At 37.1% G+C, this 20,554-nt stretch overlaps 1 protein-coding gene across 1 annotated transcript in view; it reads left to right on the plus strand.

Annotated features, from left to right (window-relative positions):
• Positions 1–19,121, plus strand: part of LOC113519840 (metastasis-associated protein MTA3) — an 80,551-nt gene extending 61,430 nt beyond the window's left edge. The window contains exons 4-17 of the mRNA XM_052900704.1: positions 2,737–2,930; positions 6,175–6,292; positions 6,523–6,725; positions 7,448–7,636; positions 8,040–8,173; positions 9,143–9,273; positions 9,636–9,736; positions 10,183–10,305; positions 11,020–11,236; positions 15,455–15,697; positions 16,754–16,885; positions 17,985–18,145; positions 18,245–18,351; positions 18,443–19,121. Of these exons, the coding sequence (XP_052756664.1) occupies positions 2,737–2,930; positions 6,175–6,292; positions 6,523–6,725; positions 7,448–7,636; positions 8,040–8,173; positions 9,143–9,273; positions 9,636–9,736; positions 10,183–10,305; positions 11,020–11,236; positions 15,455–15,697; positions 16,754–16,885; positions 17,985–18,145; positions 18,245–18,351; positions 18,443–18,644 (2,255 nt within the window). The 3' untranslated portion in view covers positions 18,645–19,121. The remainder of the gene's footprint in view (positions 1–2,736; positions 2,931–6,174; positions 6,293–6,522; positions 6,726–7,447; positions 7,637–8,039; positions 8,174–9,142; positions 9,274–9,635; positions 9,737–10,182; positions 10,306–11,019; positions 11,237–15,454; positions 15,698–16,753; positions 16,886–17,984; positions 18,146–18,244; positions 18,352–18,442) is intronic.
• Positions 19,122–20,554: the final 1,433 nt, after the last annotated feature.

Here is a 20,554-nt window from a genome sequence, read left to right on the forward strand (position 1 = left end):
CAACGCCCCGTTTAACTGCACAACGATACAAAACACAACATCATTGATTACTTTTCTAACGTATCTCTTCAAGATTTGAAATTAAGATAGCTTATGAGTATTTAATTATCTATTTCACTAAACAAGTATTCCTACTCGTATGCAGGGATGAGTTATAAATGTGAACGCAATGCAAAAGATAGAAGGATAGAAGTTGTGGATATTCGGTTCTCCCTATCTACCCCAAAAGGTATCTGGCGTGAAGATGTAAATCCTGTCCTCATCGCTATATTGACAGAGGAGTGTACACTACAATAATTTATCATACCATGAACTATTATTATTATTTGAATTGAAAATTCGTTTCTAAATAGGTATCCCTTTTACCCAAAATAATACTTTATACGTAATACAAAGTTATTAGTAATTAATCTGGCATTAAATGAATTTAAGGTCATCGATGAACACAAATTTATCGTCTTTATCCGCTTTCGAATTTGGATTAGCGAAACAAAAATGTAATTACATTATTGTCTAGACCGACATTACAGGTGCAAAAAGAATTGATGAATTTAATTAAATTGGTTAATAAAAATACACAGCGCTATTTACAATTAACACAACACAAAAGGAAATTTTCACATGCAGATGTGTGTGTGTTATCTACTTGATAGACAAGATATCTATATGTCTGCATGTGTTGACTGCCACAGAATACCTAATAATGACTACGCTGTTTTATAATGCTATTAAAGGAAGCAATTGTGGTTTCATCGTTTGTAACGTCCCAAGTTCGATTTTTAGTCGGGACTTTGAAACGAAGTATTTTAAACGGTCTTTGGTCTGGATGTTCAGAGCTGTTCCTTTAGATGTTCATTGATTTATTTCTCTTAACACAGAGTATCATAACTTGAGAGGCCAACAATAGGTATAGTTATGAGCAATTTAAAAATTAAATAAAGGGCGCACTACAAATACTCCATAATAGACAAGAGCCAATTCTTCTAAATTAAACTAAGGCTTATAAAGTACAAGTACATAACATTATTATGGAAAAGAATTGATATAAGTTTAGCCTTGACAATCACATGATTATTTATAAGGCTATGTCAGTCTCATATATGTATTCCAAAGTTTCATTAGCGTCATTGTTTACTTTGTCTACATGCCCTGAGTTTGAAAAATTGGTGTCCTTAAATGAAACATTATCTACGCAAAGCGATCTACCTTACACTATGCCACAAAAGCCGACGACAACATTAGTAAATACCACGCAAACTAAATCGAGCTAGCGAATAACAAGAAAGTTGCTCATATATTCTTTATATAAATACAATAAAATGAAATGGCGGACATGTTGTCTGCTATACGGGCGAGTAATAACGCGTGTCGTAATGGCCGTCGGTACATCGGCGCATAAAAATCATAAGTTGACGTGAGCACATTTCACAACGCACCTGCCGCGGCTGCTGCGTCGCGCCGCGCCGCGCCCTGGACCGCACCAATCCCTACCTTCAATTAAATGCAATCTGATTGGCATTCTAGATATTGTTCATGCACTATCTGTGACGAAATGTACCGATTATATATTTATTCTTATTATCGTTGATATACAAATTGTTACATTATTAAATCCATATGTACTAATTACTATTTTTTTTTTATAATTATCAAAACTAAATTGGGTATTGTAGGAATGTAGTTCCCTCATCTAATGACCAAAGTGCAGTAGTCCGCACAAGGCAACCACGTTTCCGCTCTTACGCAAATGGTTACACCGACTCGCTTCACTACACCCAACTTGTCTGTGATTTGGTGATTCATAGTTTTAATATATAATAAAAGTAATAAACACGACACGAGACGCTTTACGATAAATTAATTTAACACTAGTCGTCGTGGCATCATTACGCCAAGCATATTTAAATCCAACATAGTAAAGGGCGAACCTACCGCCGTTACTCGGATTGGTCGTATCAATTTTTAGTTTTACATTCACCACAGTAGAGATAGTCGACCAATTCCTCTGATTACTCCATCTGGAAATGCAGTCGTAAGCATTTTTTTTTTAATTTGACATCAGACTCGCACACGATGAAATGCTTCACCGAGATTTTAACCGCCATTATACCATTACGGTAAACTGTATTTTCTTTTTGTATAATTTAACAATTCGTCTGCTTTTTACGATTGTAAATTATGAGTTAACAACCAGCCCATAAAAGGTGCAGCTTCCATAACTTATGGTTTAACGTGTAAAATATATAAAACTTTATAAAATACGCTAAAGCGACACACATACGGCATTAGTAATTTTGTGGGAAATAAAACATAAAAAAATCCTACAAAATTTGGATCTGTGTCTAGCATAGCATAAAAGATCGGGATTAAATCCTACCTGCTTTGGTAATTAAGAATCATGCACGATAATTATTGATTAAAATTTCATTACACTTAGTTCAACTGTTTTTATTCATAAAGCGAAAACATAAACCTTCGAATACACAAAGAATTTTTTTAAAAATCATTATCATTTCAGTATCGTATGTTGCTATATACCCATATAGAATACTATCTTACCGCCAAATCCCTTGCTAAGTGTGCAGAGAGGACAGAGTGCGAAAGACAAGATCTCTATCTACCTATCTTTACATACATCTTTTTCTTCCTGAACTATAATAAAGACTACTGATACTTCTATTCTATTAAATAATTACTTCGTTACGATTTTATTAACCAATCAATATGACATTCCAGTGGCGATGGAGGAGGAATCTACCGAGCTGCCCGGCACGGACGGCCTCGCGCCGAAGCAGCGGCACCAGGCGAAGCACCGCGAGCTGTTCCTCTCGCGACACGTGGAAACGCTGCCGGCGACGCACATACGCGGCAAGTGCACCGTCACGCTACTCAACGAGACGGAGTCACTGCTCAGCTATCTCAATAAGGATGTGAGTATGTACCGGATGAGGGCGCAACGATTTGGTTTTTCTTTTTTCTTTTAAGACTTTCGTTTATCAGAGGTGGAATAAAGGGTTACAGGATACGTAGGCATGATATTTCGTCCGCAGGAATGACAACGCACGAGGGGCACTATAGGCGTTACAATTTATTTTTTAATATGCATTTATATAAAGAAAGGTTACATTTTTGTAAAAAAATCTAAGATGGAGACGTTTGTTCTGAAGATAAAATTTATTTGTACTATTCTATATATAAAAAAGTCTACTTCGAAGATTGTTTATCATCTGCATAGGTCTTTATTATTGTAATACCAGTACATTCCTGTAACAATACAAACATCTACAGTCTTATTAATAAAAACTTAATGTTACTGGTCTAATTCAAGCTTACACTAGGACTTGTTAATTCTAGATTGTAGATGACCATGTGGTAACTTCGTTTAAACAGTGTTGCTAATAAATATAGAGTAACCTCGGAATAACAATACATTACTTCGGACTAACGGCAATACAGCAAACAATAAAAAGTACCTCCGCAATGACATGAAAGTTAATTATGCGACCGAACCATAAAGTAACGGTAACGGATCCTTTGAAATTACACCCTTAATCCATCACTAAACTACCTGGTCACAGGGTTCAACTTTTACTCCGAAAGTTACGTTGGACTAGCTAACACATTCGTTTTTCTGTGTTTATTATTGCAAATATTGACTTGTTACTTAGAGTAAAATTAATCTGGCTTTATATTTTACTACAAAAAAGTTAAACTTGTAAACAGATGTTCATGTTTAGACGACTTACTACAAAATATCTATTTATATCTAAACAAAAGGAAGTCTATGTTATTGAAAATAAAAACTGTTTAAAATAAAGAATTTTATTATAACAATCTATAGATTTTAGTGCATAAAATTACAAATAATCTTTATTATACTGTCTAACATTTAATTATTCAGACTGCTGTTGATAATTGTTTAAATAAACAATATTTTAAATATTTTTATAGTAAAACTAGCGGTCTTAGTTTAGGGCAACGGTTCTTTAACTTTGGGTAACAGTATCCTTTTACCATAAGTAAAGTATTTATTTTTTAATAACAACTAAAAGGAATCTGTTATTTTATGTTTACTCTTTAAAGAATATCTTATAAAAATAGATATTTACTTTAAATAAATGTTCATTCTATGAAATTATTCCATTTTAACTGTAAATTCTGGCGAAAACTTTGTCGCCAATTGCATTTTTTTATTGCATGTTTTTTAGGACTACGATCGATCCCTAGAGGTCATACTAACCCCTAGGGCTCTGCGGAGCTTATGACGAACTACGGTAAACGTTTACCATCAAAGGGGTCATATGTTTGCATGTAACTTTTTTATCTAAAATACAATCTAAGTCCACATAAACGATATCACAAACAAAGACTAAACATAAAATGAAAACTAAATATTACTTAGTGCACAGAGAACAACTACTAAGTTTTTTTTGTTTTGTACAATGTATATATTGAACGTAAATACAATCGAACCAGTATCATACGTAAAACTAGCCACCATATTACGACGCCTAACTTTTTATGATGTTGTTATTGTTTTATTATCTCTTCTATACGTAATAAGTCAGTATTACTTTAACTATATATATATCGAAATACTTCTCTTAATATTTCCGTAGTACGTCATTTTCATCCAACATATTTATTAAGAAAATAATGATAAGATATAGGATAGTGACTGATTACAAATACTGTTAGTCTGGCGCATATGAGTAGATATATGTGTAAGATTTATACATTTTTTTTTCTAAATTTTATATATATTAATAAATAAACTTGACATGACTAATAATAAAATCGTAAGACTCTTGTATAACGGATTGTGTTCTGAGGAATTGTTTGAAATGATGCCCATAGCCACCGCTCGCCATCGATAGGGAATTCATACTCACACACTTGAACCTAAATGATCACGTACAGTACGATTTCAAACGAATTTTATACTACGAACGCCCAAACTGTGGAATGAGCTTCCTGCCGATGTTTTTCCTTAGACTACTGTATGGGGTTCTTTAAAAAGGTTATATTAAGGTTTCTTCAGGATCGACAATGTGCACGTGACACCCCTAATGTTGCAGCCAAGCCATAACCCACCCCGCTTCTGCGTGGTTTTTGAAAATATAATACAATTATTAAAAAAAAACTGTGAAACCGGAACGGGTTGCTAGTTTAGACATAAAAATTGAATACACCATCCTTTATTAGCAAGATCCTTCTTCAATTATACATGTTAACGACACATACATCGTTGTAGGCGTATATCGGATAATCGGACTTTACAATACGGAGAATCTTTTTAAATGATATCTGTTCGTCATATCCCGTTTCCTGTTTTACAATTATATTTTATTACACGTACTATATGCAAGATTATGATAGTTCAATCCCATTAATTGTAGCGAGATCACCGATTCTATATATAATGATGATCATTATTATGTATACATTATTTATAGTCTCATTTTGTATTCGTCATTGCCGTGACTATCCTATTTAAGTTGGCGCAAAATAATATTCAACTCATTGGATATTATACACTAAAAATTATATCAAAATACTTATTAATTGATATCAAAATGTGATGATGAATCAAGTCCTTCGCCTAAAATATTTTAGGAGTCTTTTTACTTCGATATCATAGACCAAGAAACTCTTGATGTCTGAATTTTACCTGAAGTTTGCTTATAATAATTTTTTTATCTACTTTATGTAAAATAGAAATCGTCACTTGCTCCCCTCGTACGTTACCATTTTCATATATTATTACAAACATTTCATTGGCCATAGTATGTATTGTTGATTAACAACTGGACGGATTTGAGTAAAATTTGATACACAGATACACCATCTTATTACAGAATAACATTGTCTACTGTTTATCTAGGCGGTCAAAGTCACGAGATAAATTGTTTTCTACTTTTTTTTATACAACTTAGAATGGCAAACAAGCTGACGGCCCACCTGATGGAAAGTGGTAACCGTCGCCTATAGACATGAGCAGTACCATGGACATATCAGAGTATACTGTTTCGCCCATGATACCCCCCATGCGTTACCATTCCTGAGGCTCAGGTGTTATTCCTCTGTATTCAGTAAATTCAATTTTAAAATAACATTAATAGAAATACATAATTTTAAGATTAATATTAAATACTGAATTCTCTTTTGTTTCAGGACGCATTTTTTTATTGTTTAGTATTTGATCCTTCACAAAAGACTTTATTAGCAGATAAGGGAGAAATCAGAGTTGGAAGTAGATATCAGACTGAAGTAACTAATTTATTAAAAGAAGGTATGTAACTCATAAATCATAATGTTTACTCCACCTTGTTTCCGTAAATTAATTTCAACTATCGGAAGTTATCTATTTTAAACAACTGTCAATAACTGTCTTGCTAAAAATATTATGTCGATATATTTAGGTTAACAAAATTCCTTCCAAATTTTATTATGACAGCAAAATTATACCATAATGCACATATAAATATTGGATACTCCATAATAAGTAACTGTTTGTTCCAGGCGAGGACGATCCGCGCACCAGTGAAGATTTAGAAACACTAGTGTGGACGCCAGAACACGGTCTGACAGACCGGCAAATCGACCAATTCCTAGTGGTATCCCGTTCGGTGGGCACGTTCGCGCGCGCTCTCGACTGCTCCTCTAGTGTAAAACAGCCTTCGTTGCACATGTCCGCCGCCGCCGCCAGTCGCGACATAACACTTGTGAGTTTTTCACAATATTAATAATCTGTATTAGCGCCAATATAATACGTACTGGTATTTCAGTTCAACCACAGAATACCAACATTGCAGCATAACCCCTTTTGTCTTAGCAAATGCAGAATAGTGTAGTGACTGATATGCTCAGTAGCAATATGTGTAATACTCCTAGTTTAAAATTATACTGTGAATTATTTAATGTTTTTGCCACATTACCAGTGTGTTGTCAATAAAGCTTCATTAATTCATTTTTGTTCAATTATTTGAAAAACTAAATCTTTCGTATGGGTATCTATGATCTACTCTTGTTACTGCTAAAACAACTGTTCTTTCATGTCTATATTATGATTAGAATGCATTGTGAAATTTTTAAGTTTCATTGCCCCCTACTTTCGAATTATTTTCTATTTGAGTAGTTTTCCATTTTAAGTGAATAATGTTCAATAAAGACCAACTTCTCTTAATATATATTACTAATTGTATCCATAGTTAAATACAAAAAAAGAAATATGAGTATTCCATGAGTTAATCATAATTGGTCTATCTGTGCTTATGCATCTTCGATTTTCATTTTCTGGTTAAGGGATTTTATTTTATATGGAAACCATTCCACGTACTATAATAATACAAACCGGAGAGTTTCCTGAAGCTTATCAAAAATGGAACAAAAATTTGCCATTGCTTCAGTACAAACACTTTTAAATTTCAATGCATAATAATTACAGTTCCATGCAATGGACACACTACACAAATCCGGGTACAGCATAGAGTCGGCACTGTCATCGCTGGTGCCCGCGTCAGGGCCGGTGCTTTGCCGCGACGAGATGGAGGAGTGGTCCGCTTCCGAGGCCAACCTGTTCGAGGAGGCACTCGACAAATACGGCAAAGACTTCGCCGACATACGGCAGGACTTTGTGAGTATTATTGCTTCGTTTTTTTTGGCGCGTTCGTTATATTACTACTTTTTTATATATTAATAACAACAAATAAACAAATATATGCATCTCATGATAACGATTAACGATTCAAATGCCTGTATATATTTTTAAAGCATTAATTACTATGCACCTACATTACCCAATCACCATCAGGTATGGTGTAGTAATTTTGACCAGGCTATTATTTCGCCCTTTACGAGATGCCTCATGAATTTAATTCACTTTTCAATAATGCACTACATATTCTCTGCCCAATGGTTGACTGGTAAAGAACACCGGCCGGTATTAAGTCCGCCAAATGTAAATAGACTTTTACTGTGCATAAAAAGTGTAAATTAATAAGTAAAAATAAGATTAACAAAATATTTATATCCAACAGTTGCCATGGAAGACGCTAAAGAACCTCGTGGAGTACTACTACATGTGGAAGACGACAGACCGCTATGTGCAACAGAAACGCGTCAAGGCGGTCGAGGCCGAGTCCAAGCTGAAACAAGTGTACATTCCCAACTAGTGAGTGTTTGTACCAACCACAACATCATTCGTTAATATGTATTTGTTGCCACTACAATTATTTTAAGTTTGCTTTTTGATATGTAAGTTTCATTTGTTTAATGTTTTAATTTTTCCAATGTCGAATTATATGGTACTGTAGACAGAGTGAATTTAACCTTCAGTGCCTAAAGTACTAAAATACCTTGAAGAAATAAATCATTACAATATGTCTTGATCTATTATCAAATCTTTTTAATATGCAAATTTCTAACTCAATATTATATCAATTTCTTTTCAACTCTTGTAATCAAATCCTGTAATAAAGCTGATTCACGGCAGCAATAGATAAAACGGATCGCCATTTTATCTAGTGTACAATCTATTAAACTAGTAACCCAGAGGTGTTATTCAAAATGGTTGAGTCATTAGCATCAAATCTGTTTATTGTTTGGGAAGTGATCTGAATACTAATTAAGCATAAAGAGAATATTATACTCCACTCCACCTCCAGTTATATAATGTCAATTAAATCACTTAAATATTTTAATGTCAATTAAAATATAAGAATAAGAATCAATTCTAGCAAATAGCACAAAGTGTATTAATAGTCGTGATTATCAGCTCTTGATAAAATTTTGGCCAAATATTGATATTTTAAAAGAATATGGTACAGTATAATTTTTTTCTAATCACTGGTTATTCGTTTAGGATTATTTTCTTTAATTCCCCTACCATTAGTATGTGTGTGACTGCCAACACTCCAAAATGACTCCGATTCTTATTACTAGAAGTTCTACGACCTTCCATATAAGCAAAATAAATATACTATACATACATACATATTAGCAATAACAAACAATCAAATTAATTCTCATCATATAACCAGTGATATGGATTTTGGCAAGATAACACATAGTTCAGTAAAATGATTTTCTAATAATATAAATAACTTTACCCTTCTTAATTTCAAACCTTTGTACATTGCAGCAACAAGCCAAACCAGGCGTTAATCACAAGCAACAGTAACACTGGCGGCGGAAAGGCCGGCGCGGTGCTCAACGGCGGCACCAACGGCACCGCCGCCATGTCCGCCGCGCAGCTCTGCGCCTCCTGTCAAGGTATTGTTTCTTTTTTACATAGCTTAGAATTGCAAATTACGTTCAATCGAATCAACTATGCAAACACGTCTACTTCACGGCGAAAACACCAATGAGATTGTTTATTTAAAATATAAAAAAATGTTTAATCATATTTTTTACGACAAAGCCTGGTTGTCACTCGGTTGTGACTCGAAGGTGGCCGTTTGTCCAAACATGTCCTCTAATCTGGGTCATTTTTTTAAATATAAACGTATAATTCTGTATTTATTTACAATATGATTGTGAAAATTAGAAATTATATTAGAAAATATCCACATAAACACAGACTACTATATAATATAAAAATTCTATATTTCTAAAATATATTTTCTTCTTTTTAGTGACAAATGCCAATCAATGGTACGCATGGGGTCCAGAACATTTACAATACAGATTATGTGGCTCATGCTGGCAATACTGGAAGAAATATGGTGGACTTAAGGTGAGGTTAAGTCAAATATTTTTGTAGAAACATGTAAAGACCTACTGGAACATCTTATAAAGAAATGTGTAAATAGAACAGAAATATATACAGACGCAAATAACACCACAAAACTGCGGTTTCATGAGTTTTATTATAATGTGTCAATTGAATCAGCTAATTAAAATATCAGAGTGGATCGAACCTGAGTGGTTAAAATATCAGATTATAATATATGTAATAAATATTTTCTTGTAATTGTTTATATTTATAATAAGTTCACTAGTGTAATCTTTTGGAAGAAATAATAAAGAGTCTATCTATCTATGTAATGTAAATATTTAGTTTATTCAATTCAGTATATCAGCTATTTTCAAAAGTACAAATAAAGTTTAAATAGGGACCACAGACTTTTTTTTGGTCAGTGTTCACGGTAATTTTTTCACAAGTGCGCGTTATGCCCGCAGACGGCGACCGTGTTCGGTGAGAGCGAAGCGGAAGGCGCGAAAGGTCCACGCGGCGAGGGCGAGGACGCTGCGTTGTCCGTGTCGCACCGCCCGCACCGTTGCACCGTGCTCAACTGCGCCAAGGTAACGTCGCCACCTACCACCTCGCATACATTTAATATAGGCCACGGCTCCGGCAATACTGCATCAAAACTCTTTTATTGGGAAAGAATATCAATACGTTTGTGTGGTTCCTTCTATGTAATGATCACAAGAAATCTTGAAGTCAATAAAATTACTTTTGTTTTTTAAGGAATATAAAATAAAAAAGGAGACAACCCAAGTGGTATCATCTGTCAATTTATTTGTTAAATTCTCCGTCTCTTGTTAATACTCTAATTTAAAATTGTTAATAGTGTGACAAAAACTGAGATGAAAGATATTTTATGTGCTTTGATTACGCACTGTAGGAGATTACGAAGGCAAAATAGTTGTAGTACAGTACACGAAAAAGGATACATAAAATTCTGTTTGTAGCTAGTTATAATAGTAGATTAATATCCACATTCTATAAAAAAAAAAAATCTATGAGGAATGTCCCGTTGTCATTTCTTCCAACAGTAGAATATTAATTATATGGGTTTCTTTTAAATGAATGAAAATGGTATCCCGATCTCCACTATTGGTTTACACTGGCAGGATGCTAGTGACGAATCGTAATTACGCCAGTAATGATAGGTGAGGATGAAATAGTTTCCAGACATGAATGTGTACACATGGTATAGTAGTAGTTGTTGCTGGCAACCCCTTCCTTGTGGTGTGGTGGGTGCACATGTTACAAGTCGTGTGGTTGCGCAGGAGTTCAAGCTGCGCGCGCACCTGGCGCGGCACGTGGCAACGGCGCACGGCGGCGGCGAGGGCGCCCGACCCGTGATGAAGACGCGCGCCGCCTTCTATCTACGCGCCTCGCCTTTCACGCGCCTCGCGCGTCGCCTGTCGCGTGCGCTGCGTCGTCCGCGCCACTACGCGCGCTCGCCCTTCTCGCCCATCAACCTGGCGCAGGTCAAGCACGAATGTGAGTACGCGCACGTGCAACATACTCTACACACGCTATAAACAGCGTTCCCGAACCGACACCACATCGTAACTTTCAGCAAAACAGCATAATCCTTTTTAAAAGGCTTAGCAGCATACCTGCAATTCTTTTTGGTGTTGTAGGTGCTCATATATAGCGGTAGTCACTTACTCTATCAGATGAATCGTATGCTGCTTACAAGTGTTTTAAAAAAATAGCTTTGCTTTTCTACTGGCTGAAATTTAATTAAACGATTTTTACATTTTATAGTAGTTTATGCCAGTAAACTATTCAAGAAACTAATTTTATTCTATTTTCTTAATGATCTTTATAGTTTTCTCTATATTTTAGGATATTGTACATTTATTGAGCCAAATAGAAAATATCTTTAATATTAGACAGAATTTTTATTGTCTTGTTTAGATGACTGTTACAAATATTACAAATTTTTATTTGTGTCTATTATCTTAACAGAGTAGAAGGGACAAGTTGGCCAAAACGAAAACAGCTGATTCAGATAAATGGCCTAAATCAGATAGCAGATTATTTTGCCACCAGAAATGCACCACAGGCTTATAATTTAAGATTCTTAGTTTTGATGCCGCGCAATGTATTTGAAATTTTACGACGTACTGTACTTCACGCGACGTAGTCAACGGTGCTCCTTCGTAGGTGTTTGTACACTTATGGCATTGACATTACACAGCTACTTCCGCGCGTCGCAGTAGAATTTTAATACAATTTGCTTTTTTTAGTATTTCATTGTATTTCACTATGAATTTTTTTATATTATATTATGATATAATATCACAGATTACATGATTTACAATGAAAAAAATAAAAAAAAACCATAGAAAAAAAAATTAAAACTTTTCAGAAAGAATTTCCATTGGTTTTCAGTTCACAATAATGGTCTGAATTCACTTTTTTAGTTTTTTGTCAACCTGTCCTTTACACCCCGTATATTTTTACACCTTTTGTATCATTTATTACTGTGCTTGTTTTTTGTTATTATTATTTAAAAATTATGTAAATATCTTTTTATTTATATAGTTTTACTTTTTTTTTTCATGCAATCTGCTTTTATCCATACTGGTCTGCAAAACGATTTAACTGAGTATAATAAAATTTTGTAATTATATACTTATGTTCTTGTTTAAAAAAAATGATTTTTTATCCCAATGAATGGTCCTTAAATGTTTGTTGTTTCTTGTCAAAATAAAAAGTCAACTAGTTATTTATATAATTGTCTATTTAAAGTTGATTGTTACTTAATGGTTGAGAGATGGGAAGCAGTGTTGGGGAATTTTTGTTAAGTCGTACGTGTATGAGTAGGGTGACGGGTCGAAGCGCCATCCTACGTGACCCCAGTTCTTAGCTTAGTAGTTGTTAAGGTAATGTTTAGATATGGTAGATATAGTCCCTATCATTGAGACCTATATGGTCGCCATCATGGAGAGAGAGAGAGAGAAAGAGAGAGAGAGACGATGATATACAAGTATTGCACTGTCGGTTCTTGAGTTACGCTTGGAAATTGCAATGGCGTGTTAATTCGATTAACATTCCTCCCGGGCGGCAAGAAAAACAATGATACTGAACTATTATAACAATAAAGCCTCAGGAGTCGAGATATTGACTGACTGAATATACTGAATACAATGATACAAAATAGCGATAAGTTCCTATTAGCTTATATGACTAAGTAAGTACGGTAGCTGACATATGAATCCTGATCCTTGTACTTCTATGTACTTCTATGACATGACCCCGTCTCCAGTACAAAGGGGTTCTTTTTTCATCTAGAATATGAACTAAATCATTGTCCTTTAAATTATCAGATGGTTTGTACCATTTATTGCTTGTTTGTAGAGTGTGTAAATATTCAGTGTGCCAACGAGCCTACATTTTCTGATACCACATTTCACAAAATGTGAATAGCCTAAAAACGAGACAGTTTTGAAATCTTGGTACTGCCCCAGTGTAACTCTGGCAACGCTACTAGGGGTTGCCCAATGAGGAAATGGCCTGTAGTGAATACCTCGAGATCACATGGGTCTTCTGACATGGCAACGAGAAGGCGGGAATTCAATGCATTCTCAATCTTGGCAAAGGTAGTAGACACTTTTTCATAGATAAGAATAAAGTCGCCTATTTCTCTTTTGAGTAGTCCCTTGGTACTCTTGACTGCAACTTTAACTAATCCTGACATATGGAGAGCCGCTGGCGGATTGAAGTTTCACTGAATGTTCTGATAGAATAATTCTTCCTTGATAATTATTTCCTTGTCTACCAGAAACTAATTGACCTCCTTCAGGTAGGTATTGGCCCCTACGAATTCGCACCTGGGTCTCACCGAATGTAAGTAGGTAGTCCTCTTCGACTGATAGCGTGGATACTACCACCAGGTAAACGGCTTTCGTGGCTAGGCATATGAAGGCGCACAGATACGCCTTGACTGACTTGCCAGTTCGTAGTGAGCTGGCCTTGACAAAAAATGGGCCGGCGAAGTCTGTGACGACGCCTGAGAATGCTCGTGCAGCTGTAACTCTATCAGCCGTTATGTCCGCCTTAAATGGTGGCTAAATAGGTGGTCGGAACCCAAAACATGCAATATAATTTCATATTACCTTGGATACCTGTCGTCTGATTGAAGTAATCTAATAGGACCTTGACTGAAGAGCTGTAATGTCCTTTTGACCCGTGGTGGACTGCACCTGACGGGCTCCCGATGCAGAGGATAACAGCTGCCCTCATTAACAGTGAGCTGAAGGCGGCATTGCTTATCCAGCCTCCATGAGTTGCCTGAAGGAGGGCAGGGCTAACGTAGTCCCGTGCCGCTCCTCAAATAGAGTTCTGATGCGCGCCGGAAGTTTCTGTATACTCGTATATAAAAAGCAACAAATATAACCACTAGATCACTGGGAGCCCTTATTTCTCTAAAGCTTGCGTCGCCTCCATGAGTGGGTTGTACAGTTGGCCTCTCAGCCCCTGACGTTGGAATTGATAGAAGGAACAACATACTGTTAATTAATAATATAAGTCTATGTAAATCTTTTACACTGTGGCACTGCACTATGAAATGAATTGCGATTGAAATTTACAAATATCGTACTCGTACTTACATCATCATCTTCCCTACCCTTATCCCAATCATTTAGGGTCGGCGTAATATGATTTTATCCATATTACAAAAAGATTTGGTTTTTAGTTTTACGACCGGCCACCTGCCTGACGTCAACCCTCTTTACTTACGTATAATATACAAATATGAAGTTACATACCGAACTGTCCATAAGATATAATGAAATAATATACCTAAAGCGTATTTCACCCGTATGACATAACACTAATGATTGCACTGTTTTTTCTGACTTGAAATCTTGTACTGACTTATTTCGATCGACGATCTTTCACGATGAAATGATGACGTCGATAGTTTGTATTCTCAGTTTTGAATGATATGTTACCAGATTGTCTCCTGATAATATTTTTTTTTTTTGTGGAGTACACTGAATCGTTCCCCTCATGGGTCACCAGAAATGTTAGGGAGTTTTTGTTAATTCACCGGAGTCACGTGTGTAGTACGGTAGCGGGTTTAAAGTGCCGTCCTACGTGAATCCAGTCCTTAGCTTAGTGGTTGATAGGGGTACAGCGTCCCTGTTAATTGAGTATCTTGTCTTGTGGATTTTTAATTAAAACCAGTTAACGGTCACTGAACTTTGTGTATTCCCAATATTTCACTGATTACAACGTATCACTTATATTAACTAGTTTACTATTACACCATCAGTAGTCTGGACTGATTATACTGTTTTACTGAAACTTATCGTCGTATTTCTGATTACGTCTGAAAAATAAAATTTTTATTGTTTTTTTTTTATTAATTACGTTCGACCGCGCCGGTCTCCATCATCGAGAGAGAGACGACGATATACAAGTATCGCACTCTCTGTTGTTGAGTTGCGTTTAGAAATTGCAACGGTATGTTAATTCGATTAACAAGCACCATCCCTCTCAAAACATCACTAAATTGTAACTGCGGTTCCGAACTCGCCCGCCAAGTGTGACGACTACTGTCAAAACCGCTCTTATGAGGAATGTAATGTGTTTGTTCAGCAGTGCATAGTAAACAGCTGATGTGATGAGGACGTGAACGTGACGTTGGTATTATAATGCGGAAGGAGGTGTATGTAGATTGTATGGTGTGTTCCGTGGCAGGTTCGATAGCGATGGCGGGGCTGGGCGGCGCGGAGATGCGCGCGGGCGGCGCGGGCGGCGCGGCGGCGGCGGGCGGCGTGGCGCGCGCGCGCGGCGCGGTGGGCGCGGTGGCCACGCGCCTGGCGGCCGCGCGCGGCGCCCCCGTGGCGGCGGCGCGCGCGCACGACTGGCTGCTGCTCACGCCGCGCGACCGCATGCCTGCGCCCGCGCACGTCGCCTTCCCCAAACCGCCCAAGGCGCCCGGTCAGTGCACCACACATATACATATTTTTTCCAAATATGCTCGGAAATGTGAGCATTGTTTTAACTTTCTATGTAAACTCATATCTGTCCTGTAATTTAAAAATGGAAAGACCTTTTACTTCGAAACATGGCTACCTAGGAGGTAACTAATAAAAGGTTTTATTTAAATTTCGAACTAACTTGCAAATAGAAAGCTGTTTATTGAAAAAAAAAGAAACTAAGGAACATTATGGCGCGTGAAAAATTATTATTGTTCGTTATTCGTCATTGAACTTGAAAAGTAAAATTGTGTTTTTTATTTCTGCGTATTGTTTGAGAAAAGTACTATACAAGCCTTGGCCACAACTAGACATTGATGGACTCACGTATGTGTGCTTTGGCTATGCCTCAGCCCATATTTGCACGTTCGTCCATCAATGCCTCAGTTGCTAGTCGCTGCAGTAATGTATTATTTATATAACTACTTCATTTGCACTTATTATAAAAAAAAATTAACGATAATACACTGCCTATTTAATTCTTTGTTTGCCCTATGGTTGACTGATAGAGAACACTTAGTAAGTCCGCCATATTAACATATGGATACATATAGTGTATCATGTGGGTACATATAGTGTCATTAACCCAATATATGCAGTGCTAAATTAGCAATTATAAAACAAACTTATTATATATTCCTAATGTATTGTATGCATAACATAGATTTGATTCCATATACACTTATAGAGGCACCCAACATAAAGTTAACGCTAATTAAAGAATCAGGGCTACGTGTAATTTGATTCACTTATAGTTCAATAAAGATTATTATTATAATTTAAATTTAAATAAATATATACATGATCTACAAGCGCTATCTCCGTAAGCACTAACCATATTGTCCGTGTACAACATATCCACTTTGAATAAAGTAGAAAAAGAAGCAGTTCATAGTAGTGTTCATACTCATAGCAGTCAATTACCACTTCCATTATTACTAAAAAAAATGTGAAAAATACCGAGTAATATACAGCATACATATATAATATGGTGTACTAATAATGCGTGTGTCCACAGACGGCAGCCTGATGTACGAGCGTGTAGCGTCGCGCGCCGAGATAGAGGCGCGTCGCGCCGAGCCGGCCCCGGCGCCTGCGCCCGCGCCGCCGCTCAAGCGTCGCGCGTACGACGACATCAACGGACTCGACAGTCAGTATACGATACGCACATATATAAATAAAGACACACATTTGCACACATTACACAGTGTCGACTGACAACCGATGGAGAAGAAAGATTCTTGAGTGGCGACCCCCTACTAGATAAAATGATAATTTCAAATGCGTTGTAGGGAGTCAGTGGATGCAGGTGGCTCAGAACTGTTCTTTATGGCAGCCAAAGGGGGAAAGCCGATGTTTAACAGTGGACAATGATGATAACACAGCGCCGTCTTATACCAAGATAAGCAAAACTTCTTTCCACAACTGATACATGTTCTTAATTCATACGTAAAGAACACCTAGACCTATACATAGCCTTGAATACAAATGTATTTATTATGCGAGGATAGAACCCGTGACCGTCGGATGGTGAAGTGGTGTATTAGACCGCTACACCACCAAAGTCGATTTTTATACGCTCCAATCCTTATTAATTTAACGATGAACAACTTTGATGAATTTAAAGATAATTCCGATATTGGAACACTTTGCTAAGATTCAATATGAACGCTCTTGATACCTTATAATAAATACTATTAACAGATTGAGTCATTGTAACTCTAAATACATAATAGACACTTGTTCTTAAATTTATTACTTCGCGTGTTGTGTTCGAGTCATTTAGCGGTATTTATACAATATTACAACACTTTCACATATGCTTCGCTGATGATTTGTTATTTATTAGTAATTATTTGTGATGTAATAAATTAAAATTGTTTTTCTCATTTGGCTTTCCATGGATAGTAACAGCGGGTTTGTATTTCCAATTTCCTAATATAAAATATACCATATACATGCGTATAACTTCGATAAGCAAAAATGTAGCCTACTCTCTTCTACATTTATAGGCTTATAATACATAACAAGCTACTTGTAAGAAGCGTATATATTATTCTTTTAATTGTTATAGTATACCGCAAGTCACATGAAATTACAAAGCACACTTAAGATTGGAAACGCTTATTATGTAATAATATCGAAATAACTAGATAAAATTTAGTTCATCAATTTGACCGTCTGAAATATCTTTTAAATATATATTTTTAAATATGATTATTAAGTGCTGTTTTGTTACCATCACATAGGAGTGGGAGCGCCCCGCGAGTCGGTGGCGGCACCACCGCCAGCCAAGCGGCCCAACAAGCACCCTGCACCCATGCAGCGGCCCTCGCGCGAGCAATATGCCGCCATGTGTGCGCGCGCGCAGGCCACCGGCCAGCCGCTACCCGCGCACGTGTTTGCACATGTAAGGCGTACACCACAAATACCGAACACAGACATGTCCTATAGTTTACATTTCATCATGACTTGCGAATCGAAACTAACTAAATGATGTGTTGCACAGGTAAACGGCAAGCCAACAAATATAACTGGTCGCGGTGGCCGCCGTCACGTTATCTCGTGGATGGACGCCCCCGACGACCTTTACTTTAGGGCGACAGAGGCGGCCAAGTGAGTACCGTATTGATATGATTAGTAACGAGCTTGAAAAACTTGCAAGGTGGATACAGGCCAGGATATTGAATGTTTAATTAAATTTCAGGTCTGCCCGGCGAACGTTGAGCTGCGGAGAATTGCGGCGCGGCGCCCGCGCGCCGTGGCGAGCGATGCGCGGTGGGGGCGCGGCGGCGACGGGCGGCGCGGGCGCAGGCGCCGGTGTGGGCGGCAAGGCGGCGGGCGCGGGCGCGGGCGCGGGGGCGGGCGCGGCCGCCGCGCCGCCGCTGCAGCTCGTGATCCTCGACTGACAGGAGCCGCCGCGTCCGCCGCACCCGCCGCACCCCTACACCATGGAGGCGCTGCTCGGCTGAGCGCGCCGGCCCGCCGCCCGCTCCGCCGCCGCGCGCCACTCCCCGCTCGCCCGCCGCTCGCGCCTGCGCTCGCGCTCGCGCCGAACGCTCTGTTGTATATTCGTGATGTAAATAATCTCTCGCCGCGCCCCGCGGCCGGCGCCGCCGCCGCCCGCCGCCCGCCGCTGCGCCGCTCGAGGCCGGCAGATCGCGAGACGGTAAAAATTAAACGAAGATTGTATTTTTGGTAATCGAATCGCCGAGAATGGATTCTGTAGATAATATTTTAAACTATATTGTTCTTATGTGGTTTGATCTGGCGTCGAGCAAAATAATGTATTTGATACATAAAACGATATGTAAGTCTATTTCATTCGGAGATTCATTGTAGGATAATTTACAATTTTTTTCATAAATAAAGCACAAATTGAAATATTGTTTAGTTTGATTTTCCTCATTCGTTTTCTATGATATGAAAATCTCCGTCCTCATTGTGTCTTAAAATTTACTTGCAATTAGTAATCGCGTACGTCGTCTTCTGTTCTACTCTGGAAAACTCGCTCTACTGATTCTACAGTGATAAAATCCTGGTCACGGCACCTAAAGGTTGATGAAGACCCTACGATTTATTACAAATCTACTTAATAGCTATTTTTTGTATGTAGGTCGTCTTTTGTTGGCGTCCTAAATACGCTGCCGTAATTCTTTTCTAACCAATTCGATTTGAAAATAAGTGACATGAAAAACTACTTTGACCAGTCCTACTTCTAGTTTTTTTAAAAAGAAAAATAATTGTCCTGATAAAAATGTAGAAACGTCTAGCGTCGTATTTCACTGTACGAAACACAATAATTTCAAATTACGACACATTTGGAGGGAATAAAAACTGTTGGTATACATCTGATGATATAAAAATATATAATCATGTTTTCAAACTCTATCTGAAACCAGATAATTGATAATGCAGCTGAATGTAGCAAATCATTTTTATCTATTGAATCGTTACATAAATAGAAGTATGTTTTGGTTCTAAAATTAAATTCAGACACATTTATCTTAATTTAGTTCAAATTCTTATTTCCAAAATGCAAATATGGACATTTTTTTTACTATTTTTTATATTTTTTTTTTCTCTTTCTTTAAGTCAACAAAGAGTAGACAATAACAATATATATACACATATATCTAAATATCAATAATTTTAGTCCACCAACGGCGTTGGCCGCCTATTACCATAAAACAAAATATGCAAAATGGTTGTGTGCAACTACTTGTACAAAATCAAACTTACACATACATGAATGACAGAAATGTAAAGAAGTGCGTACCAGTGATCCACTCAAAATCAAATAACTTAAAAATTGATATTATAATATTTTAAAAATTAAAATTTATTTACCAGCAATAAATAAATACAACATCAACAACAAAATATCCTTCCTCCACCTTAAGTAGACCACCGATAAGTCTCCTGAATGCACCAACACGTTCCGAAATAATATCAACGGAGTTGAAATTTATAAGCGTTTACAATGCGATTAATGTAACCCCCGTTTGTGCGACAGAGTGAGGTAGCAAACAATTGATGTAGATTACGACAGTGAACCTTACAAGGAACTCTGTAACATAATTAGTTGTTGAGCTGAACACAATCATACCTGCAGTGACACAGGTCATACAAGAACATTGCCTCGAGTTGAATATGCCTGTTCTTCAATGAAAGCAAGTTATACTTAACTAATAATTGGTTGTATGATAAACGTCCATGAAAACATTTATAGTGTACATTACGAAGAAACTTTTTTTGGACCATCTCAAGAGCATATACTTATTTATCGTAGAAGGGATTCCACACAGGTACCGCGTAC

Source organism: Galleria mellonella, unplaced genomic scaffold, assembly GCF_026898425.1.
Source record: "Galleria mellonella isolate WM207_F2 unplaced genomic scaffold, CSIRO_AGI_GalMel_v1 utg65, whole genome shotgun sequence".
NCBI classification, from domain to species: domain Eukaryota; kingdom Metazoa; phylum Arthropoda; class Insecta; order Lepidoptera; family Pyralidae; genus Galleria; species Galleria mellonella.